Source organism: Motacilla alba, chromosome 6 (assembly GCF_015832195.1).
Source record: "Motacilla alba alba isolate MOTALB_02 chromosome 6, Motacilla_alba_V1.0_pri, whole genome shotgun sequence".
NCBI lineage: Eukaryota > Metazoa > Chordata > Aves > Passeriformes > Motacillidae > Motacilla > Motacilla alba.
The window spans coordinates 29837562-29863517 of record NC_052021.1 but is presented as its reverse complement, the minus strand read 5'-3'; the positions used below and the strand labels follow the sequence as shown (position 1 = coordinate 29863517).

Genomic DNA, 25956 nt, shown 5'->3' with positions numbered 1-25956 from the left:
GATCTGAAATTTGCCCTTGTGACCTTTTGAAATAGAGAAAGGCTCTTGGTGATGGTTGTGGAGAAGGGATTGTGTGTTGGTCATTCATTTAGGTGAAGCTGTGGAGGGAAGATTGAGCCATAATTCTCCAGATGCTTCCATGGGACAGTGGAGCACAATAGGGAATGAGTAAGACACTTGGATAATGATAAAGCTTTTGCTGGACCTGGCAAAGAAGCACTCTTGGCTTTTTGAAACAGATGATCACACCTTTGATCTCTTTTCAAGGAGTGGGGATTTATGTCATGGTTCCAAAGGAAATATTTCTGAAGTTAATCCTGCTGGTGACCTGCAAAAAAGAGGATGCTGGATACACCTACGTGCTCAGTTGTGCCTGTGGAGTTACTGTCAGCATCCAGAGGGGAGGCAGTTGCAGAATTGAAATGGTGGCTGAGTGTTCAGGGCTCCTAGATATTTCTTAGCCAGCATTGCTGCAGTTGTCATAAATCTTAACCAGTGCTTAGAAGGAAGGAAAGAGAGGAAAATGTTTGCTAGTGTATAAACCTGATCAAAATCCAAGGAGACAAGGTTACTAGATCAAGTAGGTGCCACAGAGAACACATTAATATACATCACTACTAAATAAGGGACACTGGAAGACTATAAAAAAGAAGGAAAATTTATCTGTATTTATAATGAAGTACAAATTCTCCTTCATAAGCAGATGGAAGCCCTTAACTTTGGTGATGTTTTGTCAGCTTCCAGAGTTGATTTTGATTTTGAAACAGGTGAACACTGTAAAGAGCTTCCTCTTGCTTAGTCATTTAGTTTTGAAACAAATATAAACAAAGAAGTTTTTGTTGAAAACAAATATAAACTAGGAAGTTGTCTTTGAGAACAAATATAAACAAAGAAGTTGTCTTTGAAAACAACGATAAATCAAGTTTTTCAGTGCAGGAATGGTTGAATCTTTGATCTAGGATTTGGATTTTCATACTTTAAATTGTTCTAACCAGATGCATTAACCAGCTAACCAGAGTGTAATGATAGCCTTCAGAAAACACAACTTAATTTGCTCTCTTTCTTCTTTAAGGTGGTTTCCCCTAGAATCCAGACAAGGGAAGAGAACTAAAGACAGAGGAGAAATCAACGTCAATATTCAGTTTATGAGGAATAACATGACAGCAAGTATGTTTGATTTGTCCATGAAGGACAAAACCAAATCCCCGTTTGCTAAACTAAAAGACAAAATGAAGGGTCGGAAAAACGATGGGACGTTTTCAGATACATCCTCTGCAATCATCCCAAGCACTCACACACCTGATGCAAATCTAGAGGTGTGCAGTGGTGAAGTGCAAATGAAATCAAAACCAAAAAAACCTTTCCTCTTGGGCCCTCAGCGGCTGTCCTCAGCTCACTCCATGTCAGACCTGACAGGACCCCACGTCTCCTCAGAGAAGATGAAATCCAGCACTGTTGGCTACACCCATCTTTTCAGGCGTCAGCTGGAGTCCTTTGGGTCTGTTGATGAAGGGGGTAAGTAGCACTCATGACCATTACAATTACAGCTCACTGCTGTCAGAGCATTCAGAATCTGTTACTTCAGTTTATGAAGCACTTACGCGGCCAAAATGTTAAGAAATATTGCTGGCCTGTTTTTTATTCTTTCTTTCCTTGCTGGTAACTCATGATTGCTGTTTCTGAGCATAAGAAATAACTTACATTGCTCATGATGTATGATAGTTTAGCATTTTCTCTTATTATGTCCTCATCTGAGAGTATATTGCATTCCAGAGGGGACTCTAGGCAAAATAGCATCTTGTGAGAAATAAGCCTAATTAAAAAGTCAAAAACTATCACCAAATTTTAAACCTGATTTATACAATGAACTGAAAATACTTGTAATTGCTCAAAGTTATTATGCAACATCATACTATTGTCTCTGGAATGGCACACCAGTCATAGCTGTCTTCTCTGTAGAACTTCATTTTCATGCAGGAAGCAAAAATTTCCCATGGTGCCTATCCATAAATATTTCTGAAACATGAAATCAAGGCTACAGCTGTTATTTTTTTTTAATAGCTTAGTTAATCACCAATGTTTTGAACTGAGGCTCAATTGCAAAGCTTCTAGATCTGAGCTAAAATGGGTTTTCTGCATGTCATAAACTGTGATATAGTGTCTCATTGATAATATACTAATGACAGATTGTTTGCAGGGAGTCTAAAATCTCCACACAGAAGGACATTAAGTGTTGATACTTCTAAAATGAGCCAACTTGACAGCACAGTTGATGAAACTGCACTTGAAGCACAAAATGACCCGTTTAATGTGAGTGCTTCATTACCCCAAAAATTTGCTACACTGCCAAGACAGAAGAATCCATTTGAAGAAAGCCCAGCAACGTGGGATCAAAACATAAGTCTGTTTTCCAAACCTGTCGAGATCAGAAAAGAAATTAAAAAAGAGAAAAAAGAGAAAGTTAGTCTTTTTGAAAGAGTGACTGGAAAAAAAGATAGCAAGAGGTCAGATAAACTTAGCAATGGGGGATCAGAGAGTTCTAGTGACTTGAAATCACCGAGTGCGTTTGGGGAAGCTCATCAGGAGAGTTTTGATTATGATTCGACTAATCCGTTTATGGCAAACTTCAAGCCTACAAGCACGTTGCCATCTTCAAGGTAGGTTTTTGCTGTATTTCAGTCTGATATCTTGAACGTGTTATATAAATGAAAATTTGGAGTATTGAGGAACGCAATTTTTGTGCTTTATACACGTTTATATCAGTGCTTTTCTGTTTCTAAGTATGTTACAAACTTTTTATATAATTTGATTGTTTCCTACTTTGTTTTGAAGTGACTTCTTTATTGCTAATGTGTGCTGTGAAGCTTTTTGGGTGCTTGTATTTGTGGAAGACCTTGTTTGTGCTTCAGAATAGGCTCTCCCTGAAGTCTTCTGCTTTACCTGAACATTCATTGCTAATTTCTTACATTGCCCTAAGTCAGGTTTGGAGAAGGAAAGGTTTCAAGTGTAAGGGGAAGGGGGAACTGACTAACTACAAGAGTGGTGCAAATGGGAGTAGTGAAGAGAAATCCCGTGGATGTCACTATTGGGGAAAAAAACAAAGGAGTATTTAGGTTCTGTATGTTAGAGTACAAGAATTAAAGAACATTCTGTTTCTAAATGGCAGCACCCATGTGAACTCTTATCTCACTTGAATTCATGTGGCTCACTGCAGCTTTGCTGAGTTCTGTGCATTGAAATTGTTGCACGAGGCAGCAGTTTATGTCTTGAGCAGAATGAATTGAGTTACAGGGCTGATAAGGAACTTTGATTTCAATAATCCATTTTAATCTTTGTTTGTCTATCAATACTTTTCTTGTTTTCCTTAAGAAAAAGTGTAACCCACTTTTAGTTTCCTTCCTGGGTTTTGTATGCTAGTGAGAAAGATAATCTTGACTGTCTCTCTTTATACATGTATAAAAATATATATATATATTTATGTACACTGCCACCCACATATACTGTTCACAATAGATAAATGTTTAAGAAGTTAATTAACTTTCATTCCTTTGCATTATTTTCTTTTTTTTTTTGTATATAAATGACAGGAATTAGCTGTCCTTGCTTTGCCAAGGCAATCATTCATTTCTGTGTAATGACTTAAATTTGGTAGAAAATGCATTTGAAATTAAAATGCTTCAAACTGGAATCTAAAGACTATAAAATCAATCACTATTTTAAATGGAAAACCTAGTTCTAAAAAGTTCACCTTAGAAGAGGGGGATCTTATTGTGTCCCAGCTCAGTTTTCTCCTTGTGTTAGAATGCATGCACTCCTGATTTAAACTTAGAATCATTTTCTTAACAAAACTAATCATGGATGTGAATTAGGGAAATGAACTGAAATTGAACTGCTGTAGAAAAGAATTTGTTGCTAGAAGCTCCTCTGACCTCAACAAATTATCTTCTTAGTGCTTCTATGAGTCCAGTTAGTTCCTAGTGTCTTAAATAACATGTTTATAGGCAATCTTAGAATATTTTTTATTTAATAAAGTATTTCTCTGGATTAGCATAAGGTTAGGTTATAGCTCGGTTTGTCAGAAGTTAAACTTCTATTTTGGTAAGGTCCTTTAAAGAGAAATAATTCAAATTACAATTAAAATTGCATAGCATTTGATTTTTAGAATGAAACACTGTATTCAGGCAGATGCTAGATATAAGTAGTGAAATCCTTTGAAGTTCTGGAATGCAGCAGATCTTGATAAATATAAAACTTAATGGTAATCATGGTGGACTTTTTTTCTTTGTTTTGTAATTAAAAAGCTCATCACAGTGCCCATTCAGAAGGACTCTAGTCATTTGTTTCTGTCTTTGTATGAGAGTCCCTTTTACTAATTCTTGACTTTTATGTAAACATAAACTTTTGATAAGACAAATAGATATTATTTTATTTTCAAAAAGCCAAAAACAGTAAACATTCTGACCTTTTTTTTGTGAAACAGCTATTATAGCATAATAGCTAGCATGCAATAAGTTAACTTAGAAGCTCTTGATTTTTATATGTTCCATTATGATGTTCTGTGTGAACCTTTTAGACTTAGTTTACTTTCTTCCAAATGTATCTTATAGAATTATTTTCTTTTGAAGTAGAAACTAATACAAAATGTGCATATTTAATAAGTTTACAGTTTAAGTTTACCCTTTATCTGTGGAGGATTTCTCAGATGGAATCCATTTTTAATTTTTTGAACTAGTAATACTGAAGAAAGGATTTGTATGAATATGTGGGTACAAAATAAATGAGAATGGGTAACGAATTCAGTATGCAGAAAGTGCAGACGGGGAGTTTAGTCTTTGGGTTGTTTCTTATTTACTCAAGGTGCTATTAAGCTCTTTAGGATGAATCCCATTTCTGCAAGTAAACCAGACAGTATATTTTTTATTAGGGTTTGTCCAAAATTAGTGTTCTGCTGTGGATCAGGTGTTTGCTTTGCAGGTGAATCTCCCACTTAACCCCACTTAGCTAAGCCTTGGTTTGGGTGATGGAGCATCCTGAGCTGGATTCCTGTCTGATGAAATCCCACTGGAGGATGTATTCCAGGAGCACACTGGAGCCATCAAACATCCAGTCTGTGACCAGAGAAAAGTGGAAGGGAGAAAACCCAGCTCATAGCAACCCTCCTTCCCAACCCTCAAATCCACCCAACCCAGCTCCTTCATGTTTGTGGCGTGACTGTCACGTGCTCAGCACTGGTGAAGCCTCATCTGTAACCTTACAGGGCAACTTTTCAGTGACTTTGGTGAACTTTGGGCCAGGCTTAAGTCCATCCTAATTAATTGTGGTTGGTAATGATGAGTGAGCAGTGACAGTGTGGAGAACAGCAGCCGATGACATCAGCTGGGTGAGCTGCTGAAGCCATTCACCAGCCCATCCTGCAGTGCTTAGCTGGCTGGCTGCATGCTCTGTCACTAATTACTCTTACTTACTAATTAAACCAAGGAAGATAAGTGTTGCTCGGCTGCTGATCCAAGAATTACAGAAGTGGTTCAGCGACACTTGTAGGATTTTTTTTTTCCAAAAGCAAGTATGCCAGGATTATTTGAGTTTTTTTATTGCTATTATTTATTATTCTTGTTTCAAAAAAGTTTTAGAAGAATTTTGGAAAACAAAATCCTACTTGGTTTGTATACAATGCTTATTGACAGGAAATTACAAAATGTGGACCCCTAATTTCTGTTAATCTCTGATCTGGCAAAGTTCCCTGGCTTTGGCTAAATCTGTAAAATAGGGATGCTACTTTGCCTCCTGCAAATGCTGAGTGGATAAATGAGTATTTTTAAAGTGTTTTTATAGATGTGATATCACAGTGTTACATAAGTGTTAAGATCGGGGGTTCCATTGTCTGTTGTGGGCATAGTAGAGACATTTATGAGCTGACTCCTCGACAATTTCAAAATGCAGGAGTCTCGTAGTGAAACAAAAAATGCTGGTTTTGCAAATACTACAAAATCTGTTAGTTCCAGAGGCTTCGTATCATACAGCCAATGAAGAATTTTTAAGCAAACAATATCTGGTGCTCTTAGCCAGCATTTACCAATAATAGTTTTGGTTTTGTACTTCTTAATGCACTGTTTTGAAACTTCTACCCAATATTGCCTTAAATCACACTCATTCTTACAATTACTGCTATTGTGGCTCTCAGGAGGTTAATTTGCAGTCAGAAGCCACGTGGCTTTTGTGTTGAACACAGTTAAAGAAACTGAGGGTGCTCCTGGAAAACAAAGCTTGTTTTGTGCCATAACCAAAGCTTGTGCATCGTTTTTCTGAAATTGTTTTTGTTTAGGAAAATACATGACACTACACTACAGGCTAATAAACTGATGTGAAAATTTCTCAATTTACACCACTTGACAAGTGCTAAAAGAAAAGCATCTTTAATTTTAATGTGTTATTAGGACCTTTTTAGAGAGATTGTACAAGTTATTAACAAGGTCCTCTGAGACAGGAGACGGGTAATTAACAAGACCTACAGAAAGGGAGTTTAGGTAATTAACAAGATCTCAGGCACTGGACACAGGGAGACAAATAGTCCAATATTTAAAGCTGACAGGTTGTTACTAGTCAGATCAAATTCCAGATCTGGGAAACTGGATTAGTGTTTGGGAGCTTTCTACTAAACATTATATATATATAAAATACATACGCATACATCAATAATGTCTGTGTCTGTATATACACATCTATGTATACAAGAGAGAGGCATAAAAAAACCCCTCCTAAAGTAGCATTTTCTTGCCCTAGCTATTGTTATACTTCATAGAAAAGAAGATAAAGCTTGTGTCTACATACAGATTACACTTTATCTCAAGTTGTGACAATAAGTATGTCACATTCTTAGCAATGTGGAAGACAGAATAGTGGAGGAGAAAGAAACTTGTGTATTACTAGGATTCACTGTAACAATTACAAATAATACTCATATTTAGAATATTAATCACTGGTGAATTGGAGCATAAATTATGAAAATATTACTTAATTTTTCTTTTGTATTTTCTTACTGCTTCAGCAGTTTTTAAAATTTTCAACTCAAAAAGAAAAAAAACCCTATCTAATCCTTCAACTCTTTTGCATCTTTGCTGCTTGTAGTTTCTGAATGTGGTGATTTTCTTCAGCCTCTCTCCTACTTTCATCACATGTGGCTGTTAGAGCTGCCTGTCTCCTCAATGTCATGTGTTCCAGACAAATCAGGGACTGGAGTTTTGTTTTTCCTAATGGAGGCAATGTTTGAAATAAGCAATGGCTCTGCATTTTGATATGGTCATTATTAGATTTGTTTAAGAACAAGTGAGGTGCCATGAAAACAGGAAGGTTTTGATAACAGTGATGTGTTTGGATCATATTAAACTCTTAAGTCTGAAGAAAAGCTGATGTCTGCATCATTTCAGCAACATGAGTGTTTTGAATGCATGATGGTCAGGTGGTTAAAGAAGCTTTTGCAACATCCTAGTGTTCCTCTGGGTTCCTGCTTCTCACTTGAGCTGTGACAGTAGAGCAGGTGCCAATCTCGAGTCAGCTGAAGTTCTAAAGTAAAACCTGTTATCCCAAACCACACTGAGGGTGAGTTATTAGTGCAATAACTTCAGCATAATCAGAGTCACTGTTAATGATTTCAATCTTGCAGAGTTACTGGCAACAGCTCCATTGGAATGAACCCCAAAAGTTGCCTGATGAGAGCAAAGGATTGTAGTGGCTGTGTATTTCTCTGCCAAATAGGAAATCCAGCGTACAATGCAATTCACTCATTCTACTTTTCACATGCCTTTTTCAGAAATGTTGCTCTCTAGATATTGCTGTGCTTGCTAAAGCAATAAATCTGTTAAGACATTTAGCACGTTTATTTCTCGATTAGTAAAAAAATGACATCAGGTGAAGTAGAGTATTTTCAAAATTTTGTTTCCTCTGTCAGTGTTAGCATGTCTTACTTTAAGAACAACGTACTTCTGCATTGCTTTTCTTGAAATGAATCAATTTTTTCAGTTCTCTACTGAAATTTGACTAGACTTTAGTCAACTGTGATCTCCAGTTTTGGCAGAATATTGATGGACTACGACAGTGCTTTAATTGTACTCTAGACCATTAATATTTGTTAATTCAGTGTGGTAAAGCTGTCAGTGGAACATTATTTCAACAAGAGAAATACATTGATGGTACACGAGAGGTAAAGAGAAATTACAAAACAAGCAGAAGTCATGCAGAGGTTCTTAGTCTGTCCTGCCAGGACTGTTATCATCTGATTTAAAAGATCACTGCATGTGATAGGAGAATAATGAAATCTTTTGCAAAGCTCCTACAAAGCAGTGGTTACAGCATTTGGGACATGACTGAGGTGGGTAGAAATACTTGGTATTAATCTTCACTTTTGCAGACTCCTCACCAGCAATCAGTCACTCGTAATTAGTTGACTGTTTTAGGAATACTGTTAGGAAAGTTCATCCTGCTGGCTGCATGACAAGATTTTTTCAGGCTTTCAGTGTCTCTTGGTGCACATTAGGGCATGTGAAATCTTTTTTGAGAGGATGCATGAGGCACATTATCTTTCCCAAGGGAAAATGCACTGCCTGTTCTATTTCACTTTAAAAAAAAGAATAATTTGTTCTATTGTTTCTTTATTAATAAATGCAGAAACTATGTAAAAGCAATGCACTTTTTTTTTCTATTTCATTGTGAGAACTAAGGATTAGTTCTACTCTTTTAATAATTCAAAAATGGATCTGTACGTTTCAGTGTAAAATATAATTTTAGGATTGTTTAATTTGTTTGTTTGTTGTTGAGTTAGAGATCTCTAATAATAGGGTCTTCCAGTGGAGATCCTGGCAGAACTTTTAGTCTAACAGTTCTTTAGTGGTCTCTTGAGAAAAAAAACGTATTTGCTATAGCACAACTCCTAGTAAAAGGAGAAATATTTATATACTTCGAATTCTAACTAATCAAGAAAAGGTAGTGAGAGCCACAAAACCTGATCCTCTTTTTGTGTCCTCCTGGGGTTACCCGGGCTCCAAAAGGCCACAGAACATGGCTTGACAGCAGAGCAATTTATACAGTGAAGTGTCTTAAGTGATGTTCCCCAGAATCTAATTGCAAAATAGATGGTAATATGCTTTTTCTGTACTTGTTTAGCTGCCAGACAAGACAGTCATTCCTTCTCAGAATATAAAGTGAGCTCTGCATTGCCAGGCACAGCAGGCTGACATTCTATGGAAGGCTAAGTTTCTGAATTTCATTAACTGTATCTGAATTTATTCATTTCTTTTGGTTTTGGTTTTCTTTTTTTTTTTTTCTCCTTGTGCAATAATAGTAACCTAAATGGCATCCTAATATTTCAAGATTTTGATATATATTGTGAGAATCCAAAGAAAAATGCATAAGCACTGTAGTCAGAATCAGTCCAAAGACCAAAAAGTAGGATAGGAATAGGAATTTCAACTCTAGTGAAAAATGAATATGGCTGAGCTTTTCTAATTACCTGTATGCAGACATCCCATATTAAAGGAAAGAAACTGAAAGCTCACACTTAGCTCACTGGTATAATAGATATTTTACAGAATGTTAACATAAATTTTAATACGTTGAATAGTAATGATTAATTTAAATATCCTAATTTTAATTTCTAATAGTATACACTACTATTAGATTAGTTACTACTATCACGTAACTAATAGGAATAGCAAAAGATAAGTAAAGAGCTTTTGGTCCTTAAGAAAATACTCTTTCCATGGAGCAAATTTAGGAGTCTGATTCCCATGCATTATGTTGTCAGAGTAAATGGAACTAAAATGTTTAAATCAGTTATAAGAAAGATTTATAAAGATTGTTTTAATCTCTAGGCATTCAGAAGCTAAATATTTATGCAGCCACTAGACCTGATGTTTGAATTTTTAACTATCATTAAATTTCAATAGAAAATGTTGTAAGATGCAGTCATAAACTTGAGCTTGTGACACATCCTGAACTCCACTCCACCGTATTCTTCCTATACAAACTGTAAATTATCAACAAGCTATGGAAGCATTTAATTACCATAAAAAAGGTATTATAAAAAAAAAGTTACAATTAGTTCTAATGAAATGTTTTTAAATAGAGAAAATAACAATAAAGTAGAAAATAATATGCTTGCTATGATTATGAAATAGAAAACCCAACCACTCTACAGAACCAGCCCTGCAGTATGTCTGTCTCCATTATTAGTTTGTATAATTCTTATTTCTCATCACTTTCTCCCCTCAGGAGCAGGACAATAGAAAAGGATTCTCAACTCAGATGAGCTAAAATTGAAATCTAAGCCAATAAAACCCCAGAAATTCAAACAAACTTTACGATTCTAGAAAAATGTACAAAGAAAATTATACCCAAAGCTGTAAAATACTATGGAACAATAAAATAATGGGTATGATTTAATCTGGTAAAAATGTCTGTTATATAAAGCAACTGTCATGGACCCTAATTGAATTCCCAGATGAGTGAAATAGGGGACAGGACTAATTGTGCTGCATTGGAGAAGCCTGTTCTGCCTAGAGAAGTGTAGGGGTGATGTGCAAGCTGGGGGCTCAGTGTCACTTCCATGATCCTACTGCAGCTGATTTTTAATCTGTGCTGGTAGGATTTACCTCCCTTTTAGTAGCTCCTTGAAGGTGATCTGAGGGAATGAAAATTTATTACTTGTAAGAGATAAACTGTTAAAAATCAGTATGAGACATCACCTGGAGGCACATGAGGCACATGAAAAGTCCATTTGTTAGAAAAGAAATGTCTTTTTTACTTGTAAACTGAGCAAATTTAGTTTGGGCATAATTGACAAACAATAATTATAGAATCCCACAGTGCCAGTGTTTCACAATCACTGTTCACAGTAAGCCTCACTCAAAAAAAACCCCTACAAAAATCCAAAAAGATCCTTTTTTTTCCCGAGCTGTGAACATGGGAACTTCTTCCATAGCAGGAGTTCCCTGCCAGTTTATTGAACTCTGGGAAAAAAACCCAGAGACTGGATTATAATTTATACTATCACTATGAACTGTGACTGTAACACAGGAGAAAACAATGTTATTTTTTATAGTTCAGATCAATGATTTCAGAATGCTTCTAGGCTGCTCAAAGGAAGCTTGTGCTGCTTGTACAGCATGGGCTGCAGTCCTAGAGGCCTGTTTTATATAATTATTGCCAGTAATTGAGTGAGGTGGTAACTTTAGGGGTCTATTATTGTGATGAAATTTTAATCGAAAATAAATGCTGTCGTGAATTTCAATACACCAAACAGACAACTCCACCAACTGTTTGCATTCATAATTTTAGAGGATGTTCTTTTGAGGTGTTACCTGCCCCTCAGACAGTGAAATAGGGGTGCAGTGGTGGGAGTCTGCATCTGCTCACACTCACTTCGGGCTGGGGCACTGGCAGGAAACTTTGCAAGGCTCAGCAAGGCTGACGAGATTCCACCTTACTTAGCAGACACTTTGATTTAGAAAAATGTTATTGTATGCAATCTCAGCACCTGCTACTTCTTCAAGAAGCAGTATATTTTCTATGAATCTCCTTAAAGTATGAGTAAGAGCCATTATAGCTTTGGATTTTTATTGGGGAATATTTTAATAGCTTTTCTTTTTTCTTTTTTTTTTTTGAGTGTATTCAAATTTCTTCTTGCAACAGACGCAGATGTTCTCTTTTGAAATTGCAGTTATGATGTCCACAATTTTGCAGAAATTATTGCAGGTTTTTTACTGCTTAAAAAAACCCCAAACAACTGGTCCATATTGCCTGTGATTTATACTTCTAATTTTGAAACGCAGCTCCTCATAGTCAGAACTGCTGCTTTCATTTTAAGCTGCTACTACGAAAAAGAGTCCCAGAACTTATTTCACAGAAACTAAAAAGTCATTCAAGGCAGTGAAAGATCCTGCTTTTTTAACCTTTCAGAAAGCCCCCCAGTTGAGCAGTCAGGCTGCATTATTCTATATCTTGTCTAACATGAGGAAACAGTCCCAAAAGAAAGATATCCCAAATTAACGCCACACTTCGTTAAATAGAGACATTCTTGGTTTTCACCGAGCTAATTCGATCCAGTTCAGTTAACTCATTTTTTTTTGTGCTGGGATCACTGGAGGCAGCCATGAATGGAGCGAGTTCATCATGTGTTTGACACATCAGAGTGGGGCTGAAAGGAGGCTGGGAGGGAGGGACCCTGCCTTTGGCTGGGCAGACAATGCCCCATGAAAAAAGCTCCTCATTCAAAAGGGGTCTCCAGCAACCGGGGCAGACTGCTGGGGATCACTGTTACAGACAGGTAGAATGGGAATTAGCCAGACTTAATGACACCTCTGGGTGTCTGGTTGTGACTGTTCCTCTAATCCCATCTCTGTCAGATACCCTCAGATGGTTTACAGGATTTCTGTGTGAGCAAAAGTTTGCCTGCGTTGGAAATTAAAAATAGTGTACAGACTAAAAAAAAATAAGTAAAAAAAAGAGATTTCAAAATTTAAAAAAATTCTTTGCAGAAAAATATCATCATTTATATTTTATATATTTTAGTTCATAAATTGTTATATATATCTGTATATATATGTAAAAAATACATATTTTACATATTTTAGCTGGTAAATTTTTAAATATATATATATATATAATATATTTATTTTATGTATTTTTAGTTTGCAAATTTTTTGCCCTTCCTCTTTTACACCATGAAATATGTGGTTTATAAATTCATATAACAGAGTGGTGAGCAGTCAAAAAATACATGTTCCCTAATATAAAAAAACTTTACAATTAAAAAAATATGAATATATATATATATGTTTTTGTAGTTCTCAGTCACACATCACTCTCAAAGCCAGTACATGCAGTCTAACAAAAGAGATTCTGTGTTGTGAAGAATGTGCCTGCTGTGGTGCTACCAAGTAAATAGTATTTGTGAGCCATATCCAAATTCTGAACACATTTTCAGAGAATGTTTTCTCTCCAAACCTGCTGTAGCAAGTACATAAAAACACAGCATCCCTGATTTTTAAAGATACTTGCTAATAATTACACCAGCCTGTGTGGACAGTTTCTTAAGCCTGACATTTAGGCAGTGGCTGTGTTTATCAGTATCAAAAACATAAAAGAGCTTTCCTTTCTGGATATGCACAATAATCACTAGGTTTATAAAATAATAGATTATTTACTCAATTTTAAGAACAAAATAAATGTATCTGACAGAAGATGGCTTTTTAGCCCTTAGCTGGTGATCTCACTGGAATTTCTGCAGGAACTTTCCTCTAGGAGCTGCCATGAAAGCTGGGAATACATGTTAGTCTGTAGGGTTTGGTTGTTGGTTTTTATCAATCTCATCCCAGAGACTGGGATATTCTAGGATATTTCAGAATAGGATATTTCTTTCTAGAATATTTCATTTAAAGTAGCACTCCATGCTTAGAAGCTCAAGCTAAGTCTAAAGATAAGAGGAGAGATTAGGAAGCCAAATCCATAATAGCCTTTCTTGCATTTCTTAATTAGTTATTCAAATTTGGTGACAAAAAGAATATGAAAAATACAAAGAATTGTGAACAAAGAGTATATTCAAATTTCCTTTAATTTCTAATATTTTCTTGTCCTAAGTTTAACAAATCAAGAAAATAAACCATATTAAATATTTTGTAGCTGTGTGCCTAATTCAGTACTTTATTCTAGCAGATGTTTTGGTCAAATCCACGTGCCCTGCTAATATTTGTTTGGTATGTTCTTTCCCCACAGTTTTAGTGTGAATCCTTCTGGCTCTGAGGATCTCAGGAAAAAAATGGTGAGTTATGAAATGTTATGGACAGCCATATATAAATATATATATATAAAAAAAAAATATATATATATATATAAAAATGCCAACTAATTGGTACTTGTATAAGCTTATAAGCTTTTGTTCTATTTTAACCTCTTATATGGAAATGTTGGGTTTTTCTTTTTTTTTTTTTTTTTTACATATCCAGAAAACCTAAGTAGAATAGCACAGGCTTAATGTAAATTTGGAAATAAAGAAGAGTTTTGCACTCAGTATGGAGTTTAGTGATGTGGTGAAGAAGGAAATATTTAGTTCTTTGCACAAAAACTAAAAAAAACCCCAAAACCTGAATTTAGAATTGGTTTAGATGACTCTAGAGAAGTAATGGTAAGGTGAGGAACTCTGCATTAGGCAGTGATTTATTAAGTGACCAGACATGAGCTTACCATCACTATAATCAGAGACTTGAGGACAGTCTTTAGAAGGCAGATCAAAATTAAAATTATTACCTGATACATGGTAGAATTAATAATACACATAACAAATGAACGGATGAAAACACTAAAAAATATAAATACTAGAAAGTATTATTCAAAATGCTCTCGTTTCTAAAAGTACTGAGAATAAATTATGCACTAAGAAGAGACAAAAAATAATCCACAGATTGCCTGGACAGTGTCTTTGTTTGAAAGAAAATGTGGTCTAACTAGAATTTGTTCTGTGAATAGATGACATCTTTAAAAGTGGGTTTGTTTTCAATCTCTAAAATATATAGAAAACAAGTTTCACAAGCAAATATGACTTTGTACTGTTTGTTTTCTGCTGGTTTATGTAAATGATTTGTAATAATATTTGATGTTATTGTAAATGCCCAAGTTTTTATAATGTAAGTAGCTGGTGGGAGATGTCAGAGTATTTGAAGGCTGCCTTTGATCAGATAGTAAACTGAATTCTACCAGGCAGTCACTTAATCTCTGACAAAAAGAGACATCAAAAAATTGATTTAACTTAGCAGCCATTGTCTGTAAAGTAACCATAATTACAGTTTCTGTGTGCTTGCAAATGTACTACTGCAAATCATGTAATTTATTGCTGGTAAAAGCATCGGTTTAATTCTTTTAAGAAATAAGATGTGAATTGTTTTATTTAAAGGATTTAAAGGTGATAAAAGAAATCCTTGATGATTTTTCTTTTGGAATACCAGCCACCCTAAATGTCTGTTATAGGATTATGAGGTGGTGCTCATTTAATGCAAAATACAAATGAGGTGGGGAAGAAACTCTATCTCAACCACAGTTTTGAATGAAACCATTTGAATTTCTTTTTAAATATTCAGGATTGCTTTCTAAGGTGTTTGAAGTAATTTATTATTAGATTCTGTAATATTAGCCCTCACCAAGTTATTACATTTCTTCCTTGTGCATATTATTTAGTCATTATGTTTGTATGTCTTCTCCTGTGATGCCAACACCTGTCCCGAAAGCAGTGCTTAAATGGGAGCAGTAGCCAGTTGAAAGGGCTCTTTAAGGCCTAATTAAGAACTGAAAGGAAGATGAAGTAAGTAGGACAAAAGATGTGAAAGTAGCTTAGATGACATTCCCAGAGCAGAATTCCTCATTAGAACAATGAGGAGATGATCAGGGATTGCCAGGCCTTCATTTTATCAGTGTTTCCTCTGGCTGGCAGTGTGTACCCCAACAGGGTTTTGTAGCTGAGACAATCGTTCTTTGCATGGCTTGTTTAGAATCGTTTATTTTCCCTTAATAATTCATTATAAGATTATTCTTATGCACTAAAACTGTGGTGTCTATTTTTGTAAAGAAATAAGTGTTTCTTATACATTTAAATATTACCTACTGGCTCAAGCTGAACATACCAAATCTTCTTAATTTTAGCAATATTAATTTCCAAAATGCTAGCATACTTCTGCTAGAATTTTCTTGCACAATTAAGACGTGTATGGAGCATGTGCATGATAAAACATCTTTAAAGCATATATATTACACACAATTTTCCAGTAAACTTGATTGCATAATTAAAGTCATCATTGCACCTTAACTCCTGTTCCTTTGCCAAATCAGAAAATAAGCCAAACCCTATATTTCAGGCATGTAAGTGTTAATGGTATTTTTTCCAGTGTGTACAAAAATTTAGTAAAGACAATAAAATTTTATAAAGGGAAAGTTTTACATCCTTCTTGTAGAAGAAAATGTGCTAAGAATATGATCACAAAGTGAAGATCCTTTCTTTTCTATACTTGTTGAAAATGGATTACTAACCAATTTATAAATTTCATCAGTTAGCCATTTTAATAAAGTGGCAGTTACTGATTACTTACAATCCCTTAACTTGGTATGTTTAAAATACTGAATATACATCCATAAATGTGACATTAAATGTCTCAAGTGTGGAGAGAAACCCTTAAAATCACATATTTTTGAGAGCTACTGTTAGAGTATAATTGATGGAGAGAGGCTGATCTGTCACACTTCAGCCTATTTGCAGGGCACTATCACTTTTAATTAGGTTCCTTTGAAAACTTTGGCCAGCTGCATATTTTAATGGGTCCTCATGTGCCAATGTGAAAATATGGAGCTGTATGGAAAGAAAAGAATGGGGCATGGAAAAGGAATGGGTATGACTATTATGTGGGGTGCTTCTTCCCTGTGCAAGCTTTATCATTTTTAATGACATGCTTCTACTGTAAACAAAAGCTATCTCGTGTGCCCTGTTAGAAGTGCAGGACTTTGTAGGTTCCATATCTTCTGAATGTTTTCATTTCTGAATGAGATGAAGCATACTGCTTAACATATCTAGCAGTGCTGATGCTTTTATAAACCAACACACAAGAAGACATTCATGTTTACAGTCTTTAGGATTACATCTTGTTCTTTTAAGATGACTCATTTGTCCATCTCTGCTAATACCTGCACTTACTGAGTCATCAGAAATCATTACAGAAACAATTCTGTTTTCCCTACTGCTTAATTCTGGGCCTCTCCTGCTTTAAAGCAAGCAAGGTCTTTTATAAGTACACATTTATTTCTGCCTTAAGTGCTCTGGTGCAAGTAAGATGTAACCTTTTACCTTCACCTGCAATTTAAAATTGAAAGTTTTATTATGTGATTCAGAAGCCAAGGCCTGGAGAACCACTGGTGACTACAAATATGAATGTGAAAGACAGATGAGGGCTGATGTCATTTAGAGCTGAGTAAATGCTTTGCTGTGATGCTCTCCAGAGGCAAATACTCAGAGAAGTTACAGTAGGAGTTGAATTCTCAGGGCTCTTCTCTTGTTATTCCATAATTAAGGGGGTTGGTTTCCCAAAATGGACCTGCCAGCTGTTGTAGTCACTGCTCATATGGTCACTAACTCTGACACACTGTGTGTCCCCCTCACTGAGATTTTTTTCTGAGATGACAGAGTGGGAAACGTTCATCCAGCTGGACAGACCATCTCCAGTGTCTGCTCCAGTGGGGGTGCTGGAGGGAAAAGCACTGCAGCAAACAAAGGTGTTGCTGAAAAAAATTGCTTTTCATGTCAAGAGACGCACATGAGAAACACAAAAAGCAATAACCAATTAATTTTCTGGAGACACTGAACTGCTTAATGAGGTGTACTGTTTTTCTACAATTACCTGCAGGAAGGAAATCCTTTCGATGCCACTGCAGGATACCGAAACCTCACTTATGAGGAGGTTCTGCAGGAGCTGGTGAAACACAAGGAGCAGCTCAAGAAGAAGGACACCCACATCCGTGAGCTCGAGGATTACATTGACAATCTGCTGGTCCGAGTGATGGAGGAGACCCCCAGTATTCTCAGAGTGCCATATGAACCTTCTCGGAAAGCTGGCAAATTTTCCAAAAGCTGAGATAGTGCTACTTTCTGCTGGATGCATTTGTGGAAGGAGATCACACTTTAATATTTTGTCTTCTCTTCATTCCTTTTCTCCTAAGAAATTCCAGCGAAATGGGGAGGAGGGACAATGGTGTGGGTTTTTTCCTTTTTTTTTTTTAATCCAAACACTAGCAGGGGCTGCCAAAAGTTGTTTTATGTTAAATTACTTAGATAACTTTTCTTTTTCTTTTTGAAAATACCTTTAGGTACAGAATACTTAAAATAGAGTTAATAATACATAATAAATATGTCCATGCAGTTTATATAATAGCTTAGTGTTCACCATGTGGCAGTTTCAACAGAGAAGCCTGTGCTGTTATGAATGTTTTCTTGGATGATTATTGGTATTAGGCAAATATATTGATTCTTTTTTTACAGCATGCCATCAAAACCACTGTTTTCAATCCAGTGTAGTACTCTACTAAACCTAAGTGTGGTTTGTTGCAATGGAATGCAGTCCTGCACATATTAGAGGAAAACAGTGATGCACAATCCTTGCAGAGTAAATGCTGTATTCTATACAATGTGCTTTTTATATAACAATGTAAAAAAAAAAAAACCCTGTGCCATTTCTGTCGTGGCACATGCTGGAACCAGTTATTTTACACTTAAATGCTGAATTTTGTGTATAATGAGTGAACTTTGGTAGTGAGCTCATGACATAAAGTTGTTTTGAGGATCTTTTTGTATGAAGTTACTGCATGCCTTTTCATGTGTTAAAAGTACTTTGAACCGTGTTCACAGAGTCAGAGGTACAACTGAGAACTCAAGTATGGAATAAAGAAATGAATACATCTGTTCAGTCAAAATCTACTGCCATGAAAATGTAGCAGAAATGGAGGGGCTGATTTAAATAGACACGATAAATCAATTTAAGGTTGAGTTTTACATGGTAAATGTGTCTTAACTTTTTAAATCTTATGACAACGAAGTATATGCCTTTAGAAATAGGCCATGTTGCTTAAACACATGTAGAGTACTTAGGCTTTTCATTAAAAATGTCTGTATTCCATGTAAATAGTTCAAAAGTCAGTTCTCACAGAGACAAATGAAAGAAGAATGTAGTAAATATCTTCCTGATCATTTAATAGTTGTTCATAAAATGATGTATAAAAAAGGGTCTGTTTCTCAATGGATTGGAAAATATAGTGATGAAGGTATAATGGAAAATACTGTAGGAGAACCCTCAGAATATTAAGATGAATAGATTTTAATTTTGATTTCCTTAATAAGAGTCTTACTTGGATTTTCTGTTGCTGTGAAACAGTAAAATGTTATTTAAAACATGTACAGAGAATATTTTAGATTTGGATCTAAGATAATTGTCTTTTCCTCTCTTTCTGCACCTGATCTGTTGGGTTTTTTTACAGCACCATGGCATGGCTGCTGCTGAGGTGACCAAAAAAGCTTGAAATTAAATTCCAATTTTTGTTGTTGTTGTAAAAGATTTTAATACATTTTTGTTTTTAAAACTGCAGAATTTTGATAATATTTTGAATACTTATATGTGGAAGGGTTGAGAAAGTTCTGACTGTTTTTGACATCATTAGTATTGTAGGACAGCACAGAAGTATTCTAGTTACAAAAAAAAAATTCTTTGTACAAATATTCTCAGATTTCCTTTACTTATTTTTGGCTTTTTCTCCTTTATTTTCTTCTTTTATTTAGCAGCTACCTCCCAATCCCCATTTAGCACTGTCCCTAAAATGTGTGCAGCCAGAGTTCCCACCCACCAGTGGGATCATTTAGTGTGGATTCCTGTGCCTGGATGGATCCTGAGAGATCCCAGCCCTGCCCAGCTGTAGAGCTCTGCGTTTGTGTTTGTACTGCAGAAATCCATCCCACACCAGGCAGTCTCACTCTCTTTTGTCAGCCTGAGGATGTATCAAGTTTGGTACCTCAGAAACCACGTGAATGTTCTTTGACCCACTTAAGATCTCGATGACTGTAAATTTGTTGTAATGCATTCAAAGTGCCAAAGGTTATGTACTAGTTCATGGTATGTTTGCTGATAGAAGTTGGGGTTTACACTCAATTAGGTTTTCACTTTCTAATTACACCAAGATGTATTTCAGTTACTCAGTATTTCCTTGAAAGTTCTTAAACATTTTCAAATGCTTGGCCGAAGCCAGCGTTTTCTCCTGTTGTTGATGGGGAAATGTTCTGCAACAGTTTTGAATTCCACAGTCATTTTCAGCTGATATGAGACCATCTCTAGGATCCACAGTGCTTAAATCACCCACACCAGTGAGGATTAACAACTGCACTAACCAGAGAATGTGCTCCAGTGACTTCTCACATGCAAGCCAACTTATAATTATTAAAATGAAACTCTACTATATTTAGCACCTCTGAAATCACTTCTTTTAGAATGTAAATGTAGAATATCAAACTGCATAATTGACTAAAAGCAGATCATTTGACATATTTGCATACCAAGAACGATAAGCAGATTAAAGGTAGCGAAAAGATCAATTTTTGTGCATTAGTGAAGAAATTTAGTGAAGCTTTGAATGTGCTATCTAGTCTTTATCTGATCTCTGAGTGAATAAAAGCACCTTTTGTTTCTAACAATTTGTCAAGAAATAAGAGAGAACAACAAATGCAATTTAGGAAAAGGTAAAGTTACTGAGAGGCAGAATGGTACATTAAAATGATGAAGACATTTTTATAGAGTTTATAGGTAAAAATACAGGCTACTTTTGGAGCAATTCTTGAAAGATTACATACACATCATTTTCTGCTTAGAAGGAAAATTTTAATGTTTTCCTATATTCTGAGATTATTTTTAAAAAGCATCTTTACACCACGTGTATTTTTTGAACCATGCAGCTTTCAAATGAAAACTTCTCATACAGAGTAATTTTTATATCGAAAACAAAGGAAGTTCTGTTTTTCCCATAGGATAAAATTGTAGACTCTCTTGCAGATCATTTTAAACCCATAAAAACTTGCCACTTGTGGTCAGTCTTTCTTGCCCTTTAAAATATAGGGATGAAAATTTTAAACATCTCCATATTATTTTGATATTTTCTCTCCTAAATTAGCATAGGAGCTCATCCATGCATGCACTATATTTTGAAATTATCCTTTGAAACAGCTCCGCCATGTATTTTGCTTACTTAAAAGGACAAATATGAAGGCCATACTTTAATGTTGTAAGTCAGAAATGTAAACTTTCTGCCATTCAAGAAGGATGTTTAATATTTATGTATGTTACCTCTTGCTGCTGTATTTTAAGTTTAGCTTGGTTTTCCACCTCCTAATGAATGTAGCATTCTCTCTGGATTATAACTGCATTTATTGCTGTTGGCTCTGTGTCAAGAACTATTTGTAATTTTCCAGCTGTGGAAATGCTGCCTTGTATTTAGAAAGGCTTCATGATTTGGGGACCTGATGAAAATCGTGCTCATTAGATGACTTCTGCATTTCTTTCTGTATAGGATGCCCTTTCTTGGATGCATCTTAAAACAAACAGAACTGCTATCTTAACGTGTTTACTGCTGCACTGGGAGTTTGTTTATGCTTCCAGCTTTAAAGAAAGATTATTGTCCTACATCAAGTATGTAAAGTGAGCTGATGCTTTTCTGCTCTTTGTACCATTGCTGTTGTAGATACGATAGAGGCGTTAGCTGGGCTTTGACAATGGTGAATTTAGAGCGTGTTGACTAACTTCCCCTTCTTTGAAGTACTTGCTGAAGGATTATAGCTCTGCTGTGTTCATGATTTAAGGGTCTGTCAGCACTTTCGGTAGGAAACCCTATTTTCAGGGATTTGTAACTTAAAAATTTCAATACAGTCACTGGAAGTATTTAATATGCAATAGGTAGCACTTTAATCTGTTTATGAAGGGGTTTGAGATTTGTTTCTGTTGAAAAGGTCACAGTCTCCTAAAGCATGGTGGGCATTTGCTTTATCTTTTATAATTTCTACGTTGAGGAAGCCATTGTATGTTACAAGTGGTCGAGCCATTCCTATTGATCTTAGAAGCTTCCAGATGTATTACAGTGTATTATAAAAAGCTGAAGATCCAGGTTATATAGGAAGTCTGTAAAAGATAGGATCACTACTTATAACTTAGGGGTTTATTTTGTCTTGTGCAATCAATGGTAGTTTGTCTACATTTAGTAATGGTACAGAATCATAACTATATGCACTTGTGAGAACTATAAACTTAGAATGCATGAAAAACTTTATTTTTGTTCCATTATTGCAACTTCAGATCTTTTAATTTGATGAAAATGTTAATATTTTAATTTCTGTTCATTAAATAAATATTGCATGTCTGACACTAATAAAGCACCACAATGCACTACTGCAGTATTTATTGAATTGTGACATTAATCTGTTATGCAAAGCATGTGACTCCTAAACTCCACGGTGTTAAGGCTCTCAGACCACAGAGAGGGGTATTTCCTTAGGGACAGCTCTAAATGAATATGCCAGATGTTTGCAGGGTAGCCATTAAGGGAAGTCTTTTCAGTAGTGTCCAGAACTTCGAATTAGTGAAAAAAAAATGGTGCAGTCTTAAATGTCCTAATCTGTATGTCTTTTTTTAGGGTGGTATCTGCAATGTCTTTAAATGCACTAGTCCTCTGATGCCATGGCTGTGTAAATATTACCAGGAGATGTTTGGCACTGCAGGCCAGAGCAGCATTTAGCATGAGAACAAACACTGTGCAAATTCTGATATGGAAAACATATTTCTCTTAATAAAATAAAAATCCAACCAGAATGACAGAAAACTGGAGCAGCCTCCCCCATCACCCAGAAGTATTTTTTTCAATGCTCCCACGAGTTTTTCTCCTTTTCCATGAAGCATCAAAACAGCAAAGTGTGTCCTCTGACAACAGCAGGTTTTCTGGATGGTGAAGAGGTATGGAGAGCAGTCCTGGTTTGGGAGAAGAACATTGTGAATCTTCCACCCAGTTTCTTGAAGCTTTGAATTCCACAGGGATGTGATTCCTCACAGTTAATTTGCTCTGTGCGCCGGCCCTTTGTCAAGACATCTGTGGACTTTGAAGGGGTTCTTCTCTTAGAGGTGAAATGTGGTGGTTGTGGGAAATCACAGCCAGTTTGTGAGCTGTCCATGGGCTTCCACAGGTGGTGTTACACAGCAGATCCCATCAGCTGTGTCTCCCCATGGCTCGCAGGTTTTGCAGCTGTCTTGGTGTGTGAGGAATGAGGACAGGAGGGGAAAGCACCACACTGCCTGTGAAATACCAGTTTCCATCTGTAATTTACATCTGGTAACTAATCTCAGCTCCTGTGCCCCTTAGAAAAGGGAGCCACACCATTTCCCTCCCTCAGAGGCATAATGTTTGTTAGCTGATACCAGCCACAAGCCTATTGCTGATATGAGAGCCCAACTGGATGAAACAGTTTCCAGTTTCCCCAGCATGAAGTTGTCTTTGCAGTTGTCATTACTAACCATCTCAACCCCATAATAAAGGTTTTCAAGGATATTTTAAATATAGTTTAGCAGTTAAAGAATTATTGAAATTAGATGTAGACTAGAAGTATCATTAAGGACAATTCTCTCTCCAGTTGCACTTATTGAAGTTGGTTTTTTTTTTTATGGAACCACAGAATAAAAATCAGGATTTCATTTCCCTATTTTGATTTGTTTTTATGGGAGTGTTGTGCAAGTTCTGGCTGCAGCTCACTTGGGATATGCTGCCCTTTTGTGTAACACTGGGCATGTTTGTAAAGTTATAAATAATGATGATTAAAAAATGCATCTCTTTTTCTGGATTAATTAATTAGAAATTGGATTATTTTGTTGGATTGTTTTGTAATAGTGCCATTTTATAAGAGATAGGAATAAGACTATCTGCTAAAGGAAGCTTTTTTTCTGTACTACTTACTGAGTAATTATGAGAGAAGGCTACCACACTGAGTGCAGCCCAGCCTGGAAACTGTGTAGCATTGGTTGTGTAATGTTTATATAAATATCAGTATTTTCAGTGCTGGAAGCCAGTGGCTATTACATGGGGATTATTGCAATGTATTTATAATGTGTTTTTACAGCATTTAGTAATGTAGATCAGTCTTTGATAAATGGATGATGATTTAGGACAGAAAAGTACCCTCCATGGCTAAACACTGACATGTTTATACTTTAAAAGTAAGCAGCTTAAAAAGGTTTTAGGGCCATGCAACGTTTAAATGAAGCTGAATACTAAAAAGGGGAGAAACTTTGTGGGATGTATTTTGTTTGTTTCAGCCCAAACAGTGTCTGCTGTGTGACATGCAGGGAATGAGTAGAAACAACACAGGAGAGATTCCATTGCTGGGATCCAAAAAACCCAACAATAAAAGGTTGGTAGGGCTAGAAGTCTGATTTTGAGGGATCTGTTTGCCCAGCATGAGCCAGGTTCTGTTGATAGTAGGAAGAGGTAACACAGCATCCCTTACTAACAAGATTATTGGCAGGGTGAAAACCTCCAAAAAGTGGGAGTTTATCAGAGGGATGAAGTCTCAAAGTTTTAGATGCGGGACAGGTGTTGGGCAGAAGCAGCGCTGTCACTTTTGCTTTTTCAGCCTTGCTGACACTTGGTATTAAATTCAGGGATTGAACAAACCACATTCCAAGGAAAGTTAGGAAGTGTCTGAGGAAACTTTGGGTGTGCAGCATGTGGCTGGCCAGGTTTCCTCTGCTGTTACTTGAAGTGGGTGTCTGGCTCAGGGTCCTGTGGAGTGGCCAAAATGTGTCATATCGCCTCCTCTAAATCATTCATCTGGGGCCTTCCAAGGTGCTGAGTGTCTCCTTCTCCGATAACTTGCTGCTCACATTATGAATTCCTTGAAAATTGACTCCCTGGGACATCTTTACAGGAGACATCAAGGGTCTCCATTTAAATTTAATGAATACTGTGTAATTTGCCAAGGACTTCTACAATGCATTGGGAAAATCTGCCTCTTTGAGACCAGAGCTGTGCCAAAATAATGGCAGCTTAATTGCATCCTTTAAAAGCAACTGCTGACTCTCCAGCTATGAGTATTTTCCATTTCCTAATAAAATGTTTTCCCATTAAAGCAGCTTATTTCATTAACTTATAATTCATAGCTTAAATATGCTTATATTTTGCTAATTGTAGATTACTTAGTTCTTATTTTTAAGGAACACTGAAGCACAAAATACAAAATGTCAGGGTTTTTTATAAAGAAAAGTCTTGCCTTGTGCATAGCAATTGCATTTGGATAAGCATTTTAAATATGCTATTTTTAAGGAGTTTTTACATGCTATTTTAAACAAAATAATTAAACTTCTATAACAAGAAACAATTTGAAGTGTTCATGCAATTTATAGTTTTAATTCCTTTATAGATGTGTGCTCCAATATTTTATAGTTATGATTCAAAAGCTACCACAGTTACCTATTTTAAATTGTAAAGATATATTGTGAGACTTCAAATTATTCTTTTCCAATGTACAGAAAGCCAAAGTATCTGATAGACTCTTTTGTAAAAGTTAAAAGTAAGCTCTGGGAGAAGTAAGGTTTTCCTAAAAATTGATACAAACCTTTGTGTTGAACTGCAGTGCAGCTCCATTTGTTAGTGTGGCTTCAGGCACTTCTTTTTCCAACAGGATAACATCAAATTTGCTTTTTTTACTTAATAACTCAAGGACAAGAGAGTAGAAATCTGTCTGCAGCAGATTCTGGGTACTGCTTGTAACGACGATGTTACTAAATGTGGATGCTTTGTGAGATGTGGTCTTGGCTTTTTGGCGTTTGTGAAGAAGATGGCATGTGAATACCAGGCTTGTATTTTATTTCCAGGATCAGATAGAAAACTTCCTATTTTCTGATACTTTCAGATTTAAAAGCTTTTATGAATTTTTTTCTTAGTGGCCAGATTATATTTGGCTACAATGCATGTAACATTTCACTTGATTAATGTGACTGCTGTTTGAGACCCTCTTGTAATTGGCCTCATAATCCACACACAGAGTACTGTGAAATAGTGTGAATTTGAAGTTGAGAGACTGATGAAAGGAACATCCATCAATAGTGGGGAGAAATGAACTAATCCTAATTAAAAGCAAAAGAATTTTGTGATCTGAGTTGAGATTCAGTTGGTGGATACTGAAGAGTAGTTTTCTTGGTAAGTATTTTTATTATAACTGTACGGTATAAATGCTTTGGAAAAAAACCTCTTTTGTGCTTAATGGTATAAACTTTATTAGCTCTTTATAAACCAAATATTCAATAAGGGTCTTTTGCTTAACCTTTGTTTCATTGGATATGATTTCAGAGGGTTTAAGCAGAA

The 25956-nt window shown here is 35.9% G+C and overlaps 1 protein-coding gene across 1 annotated transcript in view; it reads left to right on the top strand.

Moving 5' to 3' along the window:
• The window catches only part of RAB11FIP2 (RAB11 family interacting protein 2), a 32407-nt gene extending 10412 nt beyond the window's left edge, over window positions 1-21995 (top strand). Inside the window, exons 2-5 of the mRNA XM_038140721.1 lie at window positions 1073-1515; window positions 2198-2657; window positions 13765-13810; window positions 17430-21995. Of these exons, the coding sequence (XP_037996649.1) occupies window positions 1073-1515; window positions 2198-2657; window positions 13765-13810; window positions 17430-17657 (1177 nt within the window). The 3' untranslated portion in view covers window positions 17658-21995. The remainder of the gene's footprint in view (window positions 1-1072; window positions 1516-2197; window positions 2658-13764; window positions 13811-17429) is intronic.
• The last annotated feature ends 3961 nt before the right edge of the window (window positions 21996-25956 follow it).